Here is a 12,777-nt window from a genome sequence, read left to right on the forward strand (position 1 = left end):
TTTATTCCACCTCACCAGGTAGTTTTGTTGTGAGGAGGATGCAGCTCGGTCGTAGGAGACGGGCACGAGGCCGCCGCGTGCAGGTCCGTGACCTTCACACTGACCCCGGCACAGCATCAGGACCGCTGCTCACAAACGCTTGTTATTTTACATACAGCGCTTTGGGAGATTACAATATGAATATGAACCACATTCGGTTCAACATGATGCGATGGACCGCCCCGCCCCCACCCGCAAGCCCCTAAACATAGTTGCTATAGCAATAGCTAGACCCTGAAAGCTCCATCTACTCATTATAGTTGAGCTCGGTGGAAAGATATCAGAAATATAGCAACCGAGAGCCACAGCCTTGAGTTGTCTGTGGTCTACTGTACAGAGAGAGTTAAAGTGAATCATCTGTCAGGAAGACATTTTCTTTTTCCATCGCGCTGCAGAGGAAGTGAGGAAACAACACGGACTGAGTTCAATTAGTTTTACAGCTTTGTGACCTAATAAATCAGATCAGATCGCTCTGGTGATTGGTGCGTTTATGGGAGTTACCACACAGCAAATGTCCATCGTGAGCCTCGGTGCAACAGTATTGTGGAGCATTAAGATCTGCAACAGCTGATTATTCTCTCTCTCTCTCTCTCTCTCTCTCTCTCTCTCTCTCTTTCTGTCTCTCTCTCTCAGCAAAGAGCTTCATTTATGAGTTAAATGGTAATTAAAAAGTACTGAAGCTGTCGGGGTGAAAACCACCCGAGCGTGGAGTAAAGCGTCCTTGACCGAGAGGGCAAAACACACGAGGACATAAATCAAGTGTTTGATATGAATACATATTCTCCCATCGCTGCAGGAATGTCAGTACAACACACGATCATAGACGTTTTGGAAGTTGGCTTTGACGTTGCTGCACTGATTAAAATGAAACTAAAATAACACCACGACGAAAAAAAAAACAGCTTTTTTTTAATATACAGTTTATCATTATTGTCAATAACTAATAGCTGATCTTCTCTTGCTTTATTTTTTGATATTTTTTGTGCCTTGCTCTGAATTGCCTTGTTTTCTCCTGGCAGGGATGGAGAGACAGAGTGATCCTTCCAATCAGCTTCCATGGCAACGGGCCACGAGAGGGAGGGAGGGAGGGAGGAGAGGGGGGGCTGGTGAGGAGGAAGAGGAGGAGGAGGAGGAGGCAGCTAGAGGGATTGTGGGGAGGTGGGGGCTGGGATGTGGCAGCATGAGGGGAAAGCTGGAAGAGGTCTGCTTTTTCACACAGAGAGAGAGAGAGAGAGAGAGAGAGAGAGAGAGAGAGAGAGAGAGAGAGAGAACACGGCTCATGTTGGAGATTTGAACAATGGGTCTGAAAGTTGGACATGAAAATCTTCGTCTGTCAGACACGTGATGGTGTTTTGTGTTCATCGTCCTCGTTGTTTAGAGCGGAAACAGCGTGTGAAAGAGCAGCGAGCGGTGGAGCTCCTCTCAGTCGTCCTCTCAGAGTCGGTGCTGATGCTGCGCTTGAGGTCAGCAGAGGACGCGGCAACCATCTGCACATGTGACGCTGCGCCGGGCCGTTAAGGCTCCTCGTCTCCTCGCCGCGTGCCGCCGTGAATGAAGAACTAAACGTACCGTTGTTTCTGTGTTTGGCGTCCGCAGGATGGAGCAGACGGCGTTGTCGCTGCGTCCGTCTCCTGTCGGCCTCTGAAAGGACGAGTTCACGGTGACCTCACGGACATCTGCTGCGCGACAACGTCCTCACACCGACGCACAAGTCACCGGAAAATAGTATATTAATATTAGTATTAGTATGAGTATTAGCCTGGTCCAGATGGAGCCGGTCCTACCTGCTTGGCAGGTGAATATGCATCCATGCATTATGTTTTCCTCAGAAAGAAGTATGTTTGTTGCATTTCAACAAGATGACTTCAAACTATGCAACTTCACATCATTTTAGACTATTATTATTACTGTAGATCATTTCACAGTTGTGTCCCAGTTTATTTGTTGGAATATTTCCCTTTTTAAACATTTTTTTTTACAGGTTCCTCGTTGCAGAGCATGTGAAAGACATCAGCTGAAAGCAGTAAACACAGAAACCCGCTGTTGCCAAGCAGCAACGCCGTTCTGTTAAAAATGGTCTGACGCCAAAACTTGTGATAGTTAAATCTTTATTTTATTATTTACACATCGCACAGCCTTCATGAGTCGGGGATTGAAGCGAGTAACATGGAAAATACGGCACGACAGCTCTGCTCGCACTCATGAATGTTACAAAGTGCATCACAGGAAGATGTAAGCAGTTTAATACAAATACAAGTTATGACATGAAGGGTTCAGATTCGCATTATTGAACCAAAAGAAGATGATGCAGAGCTTTAGTACGGCAGACGACTGCTATTTAAAAATCCTCCCGCGCCCATTTTAAGTCCCAGCATGCCCCATTTAGACAATCTTTTGACATAAAATACGTGATTTCTTTTCCATTTTTGAACCAAACGACACAGTTTTTTGACTGAAACTCCTTCCTAAGAGGACAAAGTTTCATCTTAATTAAATGTGTGATCCTGATATTGCTTGTTGCACCAGACAGCGTAAGTCAGGCCCATACTGATAATTGGTCGTTTAATAATTGATAATCAGCTGTTCACACATGCTGCCGAGTGTCATGTGGAGAAAACGTACACATGAGGGCCCTGTTGTGACGTGTATGGACGATAATACGCTTTATTTTGCAGCTGGAATATGTTCTTTAATTTGAGCTCCATTGTACGACATCATCATAGGATTTAGCTGGAATATGTGTACCGCTGGAACACCACGCGTATTGTTTTGTGATTCTGGGGGCAATTAATGTAATTCACCACGGTGTCAACAACCGGCGGGGCTCTCGGGCAGCGACTCCATCCCTAACTGTAAGTTTCCGCCTCAGCTTGAGTCATGAGCCGTCATTAATTCGCAGCCCGTGTCCAGTGCTGCAGCCTGGTGGGATGTAATTGTTTCCCCAGGGATCCAGATAAATGGCCCAGCCGTCTAGCTGCTCCGTGACCCACAGACCCCGTGTGTGTGTGTGTGTGTGTGTGTGTGTGTGTGTGTGTGTGTGTGTGTGTGTGTGTGTGTGTGTGTGTGTGAGGGAGAGAGAGAGACAAAGGGATGGGTTGAGGGAGTTTCTGTTCCTCAGGGGAACACATACGTGGTCTGAATGACATCATTTTGTATATAATCTATCTGCTGGAGGTATTTACAGTTTGCCTAAACTAGCCCTTTCTTTACAGACGATACACTATTCTTAAAATTATATATACAACATTTAAAAAAATGGAGGTTTCTCTGATGACAAACAGTGAGAGATTCAGCTCCCAACACTTTTCTTCTTGGGAGTCGTAAGCGTCGCTTCACTTGGAGTGAACATCCGTTTACTCTTCCAAGTGCATAAATCAGATTACTTTCTTGGCGAGTTTATTTCCCTCACCTGTATGTACGCCTCACTCAGGGTTTGTGCCATGCGCATATCCACTCGAGTCTTTCCTCTCTGCTGTAAGTAACACACGGCAGATTCATTATCTCGGAGTTGGCATCGCTCAGGGAACATTTTGACTCCAAAACTACATGTGAAACCAGACAAAGGAGGACGCCTGTCGGGTTAAATGCAACATTTATTAGCTTTGTGTGTCGGTGTAGTTGGTTTTGAGGATTTATGTCGACACGCAGTAGAAAAGGTGTAAATATTCGGGGTTAATGTGTTGCAGTGAAACAGCCCTTGAGATGGTCGTCAAAACAAGGAGAGGGGCTCCAGTCAGGAGGTGACTGACTGCATGGACAGTAAAACACCCTCTGTGGGCTTTTCTGTGCAGGAGCTCCTCAATTACACCGACTGCATCCAGCTGGTGCTGCAGGTGATGCTCCTTAAACGGAGGAAAGATAAATGCCTCGGTCTCTGGGTTGGATAAACGTCGTTGAGTCGAATGCCCTCTTCGCCCCTAATTTCCTTTTTAATGTTTTTTTTTTAAAGATTAAAGACCTCCAGTGCCTCTTGTCAGTCAGAAATGACTTTATAACCGATTTTCCTTCGCTGCACAGAAAAACCTGCTGTTTCCTTCTCGAGCCAGTTTTAATGGTGCGATGCAGATTGTTGCCTTTAACTAAATCTGATGGGCCTGGGTTTTGGTTTTCCTGAGACAATGACGTCACCCTTACTTTAATAATTCTGCGGTGTGTTTCCAGGTAGCGAACACCAGATGGCAGACTTGGCATTGACAGCAGATGAGACGCAGTAGACGATGGAATAGAAGCAGAGGCTCTCATTTCTACATTAATGCACAACACAGCCACAAGTAATCACACTTTACTGTGCACAAGTTATGTGCAATTAGGTGAGCCAGATCTATAATGGAAGAATGATTGACATCTATGTTCTTCTGTTTAAAGTGAGACTCGAAGGCCCAGAGACTCACAAAGGTGCCTGAACTGTACTTGGAAAGTCTATTCATACTAACTGGACTTTTTTTGTTGGATTGAATGGGTTATTTTCTCTATACAAAACCACGGTAAATGAGATTTTTCAAGCCTGTCGACCTCGTGGCCCACTGAAACCCCCCATTCAACCCTTTAATTTCTCAGCAGAGCAGCTAGCTTTCCAACACACACAGCAGCTCCATCTTCGCCCGTGTTTTATTGCCCCCTTTAAACCAGGGTCTACTGCCTCAGCCAGCTGTGATGAATGTGAAAAAGTTGAGACAGTCATTTTTTCCTCCTCAGAAGAGAGTGGAGGGAGGGTGAACCGGACAGGAGAGCAGATGGCAGCCCCGTCTGTCTGCTCTGTTTAAAGAGCACCGCGGGCGAAGCCCCAAGTCAAACAAGCCAACGACGCAGACCCGGGATGATCTCACAGCTTCCACTCTTGCCTTCCATCCTGCGGGCATCAAGATTTAATCCGTGTCTGAGTTACGAATCGGTGCACCGTGCACTGTAACCCACTCTCGCTGCTTTTCCTGGAATTAACTGATTTGTTATTTTGATCTTTCTCACAGTAGAGAGAAGAGCATTAAGTGGTTGTTACTTAGCATAAGATTAGCTCACCCGTTAGGGGATTAGCTCCAGCTTTGAACAAAGACTTAACGTTTTATTTTGCACGTCTTAAAAACGGCGTCACCTTAAATGACACCTTTGCGTGCAATGTTCTGTTTTCTCAACCGGTCCGCCAGTCTCTGCCATGCATTGCTATCCCCCGTCTCAGATGACCTGTCGTGTTAAATTGAAGGCGAGGTGGGAAGTAAAACGTCAGTAACTGGAGTCGTGGAGCTGTCATCTGATCTCCACTGACTGCTGCGTCGCCCAGTGTGCCTAGAAAGTGAGCAGGAAGTAGCATAATGTGTGCAGTGGGAAGCACACTATAGTGAATTCCTGTGGGAGTGAAACTGATTATCTCTGGAGGTGAACACGAATGATTTAGTCTTGAAATGCGGTGAAGTTTGGCTTCCAGATGATGTGGATAATATTCTGTAGTTTAATCCGCATCTGCTGACATTTGATTGCTTTTCAGATATGGCCTAATCGATCAGTTTATTAACCTGTCAGCCCCATTGCTGCAATGAGTTGCCATGTTGCCATTAGAAATGGAGGGCCACAGGGATCTTTTCTGGGTCCACAACAATTTACATGTTCATCTTCATGTAAATTAATCTGCTGATTTATTTTCTCGAGTAATCAGTCAATGAATTGATTGGTAGATCAAACATTTTTTTTTTTTTTTTACAATTTCCAACCAATTTTCCCAGCCATAAAAAGACTATAGGACATAAATCTGAGTCCTCGTGAAAATCATAAACACTAAACATCGCTTGAAAAACCTCTCTTGATAATATATTTGGCTTTACTCGGTTCATAGGTTCATGTTGGACAGAAGAGAAACATACTTTCGATCTTCTGTAAGTTTGCACTGCACATTGCACAAAATTGATAATAAAAATGACTTTGACTTTGATAGTGTGATGACTTTTTCTTATTCCTCTGGATAAGTAGGGTCCAAGTTTAACAATCAATGACACCATTCTGGAAGTGTAAACCTTCAGTTTCAGCTGGAGTCTGCAGGGCTTAATCCCTTAATCCCTGGTTGGACTCCCCCGCTGCATAAAAATCATACAGGGAGGGCAGAGATATCCACTCAACCATCGCCACACACTTCTCTGAGAACTGCTGAAAGGCATTTTGGTAAATGAGGGAAATTAGTGTGTGAGGTTGAAGAGGAGAGGAGGTGGGCTGGGGATGAATGATTACGCCAATAAAGCAAATTGCAGCTCCTCATAATAAACCTTGTAAGAGTGTCTGCGGGGAGATATTTCATTTAAGATGAGATAATAACGAGACACTTTACTGATCCCTGCTGAAGAATAAGGTCACTGAAGCATCCGGGTAAACAGGGTAAAGACAAGACAAATAGAGTAAAAAAAACAACAACAATGAAAACCATTAATACTGAACTATGAGACTATAAAATACTTGTTAACGATTATTCATTCAGTCAAAGTTTAACTCGTAGGTTTGCTGAATTGTGGCCCAAAGGAGCAATAGCTCGGATTAACACAGGTGTTACTTAATAACAGAAATGATGGCCCTGTTCCATTAAGGTGTGCCAGGCCCTGCCGTGTGAACGCTGGCCCACTGTAACGTCTGTGATACACTAAATGGAACGGGACCTTGCTTAATTAATTCCACTTGTGTTTGCCCTGCTATGACATGACAAGATGGATGCTGTGATAACGGCCTGCCGCTGTACTCAGGTGTGATTTCCTCCGGTTTTACCTCTGCGATACAACCACAAGGTAATCATTTGTGATATGCTAATACTGTAGTGTAGCACCGTAATACTGTAATACTGCTAATACTGTAGTGTAGCACCGTAATACAGTAATACTGCTAATACTGTAGCGTACCGCCGTAATACTGTAATACTGCTAATACTGTCGCGTAGCACCGTAATACTGTAATACTGCTAATACTGTCGCGTAGCACCGTAATACTGTAATACTGCTAATACTATAGCGTAGCACCGTAATACTTTAATACTCTAGCGTAGCGCCGTAATACTGTAATACTGCTAATACTGTCGCATAGCAGCGCATTACCGTAGTTCTGCTAATACTGTCGCGTAGCGCCGTAGTACTGTAATACTTCTAATACTGTAGCGTAGCGCCGTAATACTGTAATACTGCTAATACTGTAGTGTAGCACCGGTAGAACACTATACAATTATACAATACAATATATACAACTATACAACATTAGCTAATGTGAGCTAATTTCACACATTTCACATTATGGCGAGTGTGTTAGCAGTTAGCAGCGGACATGGAGCAACATTAGCTTTAACTTTAGCTTTAGTCTGGGGTATAGCTAGCTAGCTGAATGCTTAGCTTTGCGTACAAGCTAGTCGCTAGCTTTGTTTGTAGTTTGGTGCTGTGCAGTTAGCAGCACAGTGGGGTTAGAGCTTTTTAATTTAAAACATCTGCTTCTGGAAACAGGTTTTATGGACGAGGTTAGACAGTATAAGGCCATAAAATAAAAATACAATTTGTTGAAAGATGCTAAAAACTCTCGGACTTGAGCCAGGGTACATAAAAAAGACATTGATTAGTGCAGTTTCCATGAAAGTAATGGTTTATTGCTCAAAATGGGCAACTTCTTGAAGAGTAAAGATGTACTCAGATGTCTTCCAAAGGCCTGAATATATTTTTTGGCTGAAAAGGAGTGCTGGAATGTGGCATTTCCTTTTTAATATCAACAAACCAACAAGAATGAATGATGTGTGCTGGATTTTCCTGGCTCGGGTCACAAACAGTTTTTCTAGCACTGCTACCTATATCAGTACTGTGAGATGTTGACATGTGATTTTTGTATTATATTTCCAGACTTTTTCCTTGAGAACCACTAGGACCTTTTGGCTCTCTCAGTAGATATGATGTTGCACTAAGTGGACGTATTTAGTGACGGCCTCTTTTACTGGTTCACTGGAACATTTGACATCTGAGTGCACTTCTTTCTGACAGGGTAGACAAAATAAAGTGAGAATAGCTACTTCCATCCCATCGTAATCCAAGGGATCATATTTCAGTCTGTCCTCTAAATAAAGTAGTCTGGAGTCCTTGGCCAGGAATTCAAAATGGACGCCAACACAGAACCTGCGATGTGTTTTATTTAATAGAAGCAGACAGTGTTTTTTACCCTAGTGGATCTTCACATGATAGCCACTCTGAAGCTCCTCTCGGGCAGGAATATTGTCTTGTTGTGTTAAAGGGAAGCTGCTCTGGAGCTGCGTGTCAGGTGGCATTATGTTCGTTCTCACACTGAATTCCACTCAGCACCTTAAAAAACAACAAGAGTGTGTGCCTGTTTTCACTACGTGACTCATCCAGATACCTGTTTCTCTTAAAATGCACCTTTTTTTTTATTTTTACTCCCCGTCGCTGATTAATAACAGTGGAAAAAAATTAGAAATTGTGAATGTAACAATCAGATATGTATGTTTTGTTTGTCCTCACCAGTGAGTGCTGTAAGCTGAGTGGCCTCATTGGACACTGGATCCAGCTGAAAGTGACACACATACCTTTGGTCCTCTCTGAATAATGTATCTGCCGCTGGTATAATTGGAGTGATACTGTGTCCTCCAAAGTACTATCAGATGCATATATCATGACTGTTCATTCATTAGGATTGGATTATCTGGATTGCCTCTCCACTCCTTTCCTTTCCCTCCCTCTGTATTGATGTTTCTATTGTGGCTCTGACTCACTGTTTCAGGCTTTTAACTCTGCTTGTCTTTGTCTCCAGACGACGCTGCAGCTAAGCTGTCCGTCTCTCTTGGCTTTCGCTGTCAGCACCTCTTACTCCCCTCTCCATCACTTGACCCCTGCCCTCTCCTTTCTCAGCTCACGTGAATATAACCGGCAGGGGAGGAACATTTGTTCTGCAGCTATAAAATCCCCTATTTTCTCCAATACAGTGAGAATCGCACTTTAAACATGGCAGGATGAGAGTAGGTGGACTGTGAGTCACAGAGGAAGCCTAGTTAACCTGTTAATTTCCATTTTTCTTGCCAGGTAGGAGTGCAGGAAAACACTCCCTAGTGCAGCGAGAGAAAAATGAACAATATCTCCACCATGGATGCAGGGCAGTGGGGTTAGTTGTTATGGGCTTTCCTTGATTTGTCCAGAAATAATGAGCTTTACCCACCCTGGACCGGGTGTTACAGGGAGGATGGGTGAGGCAAAAAGCTGTTAATCTGTTTCCTGAAAGCTCGCAGATGTTCTTTTATGACCAGTTGGTCAAAAGGAAAAGCAGATTTCATTATTGTCAGCTCTTAATCCTTTCTTTTTTTTTTGTGGACGCTGGCTTTGCTTTCTCACTTTTTGCGTCCAACAGTCCAAGTGTAAAAAAAAAAAAAAGATAATTGCAAAAATCAACCATTTATTTCCATTGGGTTCCTTCTTTCTTTTGATCTTAATAAAACCCAATATGTAGCAAGGACTTAAAGTGGTAATCCTCCCCTTTGCCCCAAACGGGGCTTACACATTCAATGAATGTGACAGAAGACAGAAATTACCATAAAGCACCGTCATTACACCGGCTGAGAATTATTATATTTTTTACATTAAGTGTTAGGCCAAATTACTTTAGCACTTTAATCTCTGACTCATTACTAATCCAAACGTAATAACATTACTTAACCAATTAACAGTAACACTTAATTTCTTCCATTACTTTCATCGCTCACTCTGTTAAAAGATGCTTTTAAACCGCTCCAAAGCCTCAACGCTCCAAAGCCTCAACGCCCCAAAGCCTCAACGCCCACAAGTCACTTATTCTGTTTAGAAAATAAGACATGATGTTTTTCACAAGCAGGAATCTTACAGTGTGTAGCTATTTTACTTCCATTAACTTAATTTAAGGTCATGTAAGAAGTCGCATCCTCACGCAGACCTATGGCTATCGTTAGCAAGCCAGCTAAGAATATATCTCTCTCTCGCTGGAAAATTAGGCTAACCGAGCTGACAAGCAAGCTAACAGTCAGTTAAAGTCGACTTTATGTCAATCACTTCCAGTCTGGTGGTTTAATTTAGAAGATGCATCATATTTTCACATGTACTTTGTGCGTAAAAAGTCATCTGTAAAGTATCCTTCACCGAATGTGTTGGTATAAAAAGTATAATATGTATTAGTTGTATGGAGGAGAAGTATGTAAATGTAAATGTTACCCAGCAGGCAACAAAGCGTGAAGCTTAACTTTACAGAATCTGTAAAACTTCTCTCTCCTCCTCCTTTCCTCTAGCAGCCACCTCCTTTCCTTTCCCGTCACTCCTTTTGTCCTGCTCTCACAACTCGTATCTCAATTTGCTTTTCCCGAGCTCACACGTGAGTTTACACAGGCTTCTGTGCATGCTCGACTAATAACAGGGCAGGGGAGAGAGGGGAAAAACTTCCCCTGTGAACTTTTCTTCTTCTCGCCTCCTCTTTCCTCCAGCCACTCGCCGTGCCTGCTCAGCCCAGAGAGCCTCCACAGCGGCAGCTCCTGCATCTCCATCTCCATTCCTCAGCCTCTCACATCTCCCTTGCTTCCTCACCCCCTTCCTGAATCACCTCGCACAATAGACTTCCTCTTTGAGCACCAGCCCGAAGGGGAAAAGGCAAAGGGAGTGTGGGGGGGAGGAGAGGTGATATACGGTTTCTCTACAACAATGGAAATTCAATCAGGAAATGGAGAGGAGGCGGCGAGAGCAGTGTCGGCGACCTCGGGCTTTGTTTCCCGAAGTGCCTTTGGGCCGCAGGTAGAGACGCCAGACGATCCAGTGCTCAGAGAGGACCTGCAGGCCAAGAGGATTGAGAGGTTTGACATCCCGCTTGATAACCTGAAGAGGATGTTTGAGAAGCCCGCGAACACGGTAAGTTAACCGGCACTGTGCGTTTAACTTTTTGGGCTTTTTTTGTGCCGTGAAATTCCACTTCTGTCCAGGTAGATTGAGCGTTCGGTTACTGCCGTGCCAGATTGTGTCAGGATGATGGATGGGTTTCATGCAACATTTATTAAAAGCTTTTGCACCCTTCAAAGGAACTTGAAAAAGTAAGTGGCGGTGGAACGACTGTGAGGTCACGCCTCAGGCAAAACATTTTCTGAGCGGTGCAACTGAACACCAGATAGATGTCTCTGTGCTTTTCTTCGTTATGTAATGCCTCTGTCCAGGGCTATATTGGTCAGCTCTACTGTCTACTTATTTTGGGATATAATTGGAAAGACAAAGCAGGATGTTATCTCCCCCATTTGCTTCGATACGATTCACTCGCTGGTAATTTGGGATTTTTCCGTCATTTTGCTTAAAGCACACGTCTCTTTGCCAGAGAGGAGGGCGGCCTTCTCTCTCCCGCTTTGTTTTTCCATCTCAGCTGGCTTCTCTGAGAGGAAAATGTAAGTCTGTTGGAAGTGAAGCGGGTCATTATGAGAAAACCTCCCATTTACCAAATGTCTGGCGAGGAAAAAGACCCAGATGACCTACTTTGTGCGCCTAATGTGGTTGGACATCAAATCTAACCCTTGAAATGTTCCAAGGACCGCGAGCTCAGTGCGCAGAAGCCTCTCGCCTCTTCGTATCCAAACTCTTAAAACGAAATCCGCAAGAGGCAATGCATTCTGGGGAATGTGGTTGCCAGTGCTCGCTGGTGGCAGAGATACACACCGGCTGCATATGTGCAGTGTCTGATATTCGACACCCTGTTATTCCAGACCTATTTTTGGGGGCCTTTCTGGTTAAGCAGGATTTTAAAAATAGCCGTGTAATTGGCATGGCGGCTGCTGCAGGAAGCGGTGCGAAGCTTCTCCGTCAGGCCGGAGACTGCGGCATCGGGAGGGGAAACGTGGTTGTGTTGGAGTCGAATCACATCTGGCTGCTAAGGAACATTTCACAGATTGCTGTGCTTAATGATCCACGCCACTAAGGTCGGACAAAGATGGCGTCTTTTGAGGCTTTCCTTTTGTGCTTCAGCCAAACCGTCAGTGTGTTTGGTCCATGTCCCGAGAGATTAGACGTCCATTTTGGTTTTATTATGGCTGTGTCACATTCCAGTACCCCGTTGACCATTAAACTCGTCTGTCTTCGGCTCGCCATTAGGAACACAAAGTCACACAGCCGTTAGTGGGCTTCAGTGTTATCAGTCTTTCTTTGCTGGAAGCAGCAATATACGACGTTGAGAGCATTAATAGAGCAGCAAACAGCTATTATCTAAAGATATCGTGGGGTAATGTCGACCTGAGCCGAGAATTATGTCTCTCTGGCTCTCTGTGTTGTTATCAGAGCTTCTCCGTGCTGCGTTGACAAAGCTCGGCCTGCTGAAAGTGCTTTTAGTGCATGAGAAGGTGCCTAAAGCCGTCCCAACCAACAGCATCGCTAGTTAGCACGAGCTGGGGAACCTAGCGGAGCCCCCTTGAGGCCGAAAAGAAGAAGCTGTAGCTGGATTATATTCCCCATGGACTCTGTGTAACACTTGGACTTACTGGCAGCGCATCTCACCCTGCTTGTGAGACAAGCGCGATGGAAACTGGAAAGCAGGTCTGCGTAGCTCGCTGTTAGCTTGCGAGCTAACGCCACAATCAGCTGTTAGGCTAAACAGCTGGCAAAGTGCATTCATACTCTCTACATTCACTGAGTTGTGCATTTACTCTGGTGGCAGTTTCCTTATGGTGTTATTCTCTGTTTGAATCCTTCTTTTTTGAGACTATGAGAGTTAGTCTCTTTGTCCCAGCATGCCTTCTGTTAC

General features: G+C 44.4%; 1 protein-coding gene across 1 annotated transcript in view; it reads left to right on the top strand.

Moving 5' to 3' along the window:
• Positions 1-6,620: 6,620 nt before the first annotated feature.
• Positions 6,621-12,777, top strand: part of xirp2a (xin actin binding repeat containing 2a) — a 45,863-nt gene continuing 39,706 nt past the window's right edge. Inside the window, exons 1-2 of the mRNA XM_068590290.1 lie at positions 6,621-6,797; positions 10,493-10,910. Of these exons, the coding sequence (XP_068446391.1) occupies positions 10,707-10,910 (204 nt within the window). The 5' untranslated portion in view covers positions 6,621-6,797; positions 10,493-10,706. The remainder of the gene's footprint in view (positions 6,798-10,492; positions 10,911-12,777) is intronic.

This window comes from Clinocottus analis, unplaced genomic scaffold (genome assembly GCF_023055335.1).
Source record: "Clinocottus analis isolate CAN_PGR_092001 unplaced genomic scaffold, fCliAna1.0.p SCAF_24, whole genome shotgun sequence".
NCBI classification, from domain to species: Eukaryota; Metazoa; Chordata; class Actinopteri; order Perciformes; family Cottidae; genus Clinocottus; species Clinocottus analis.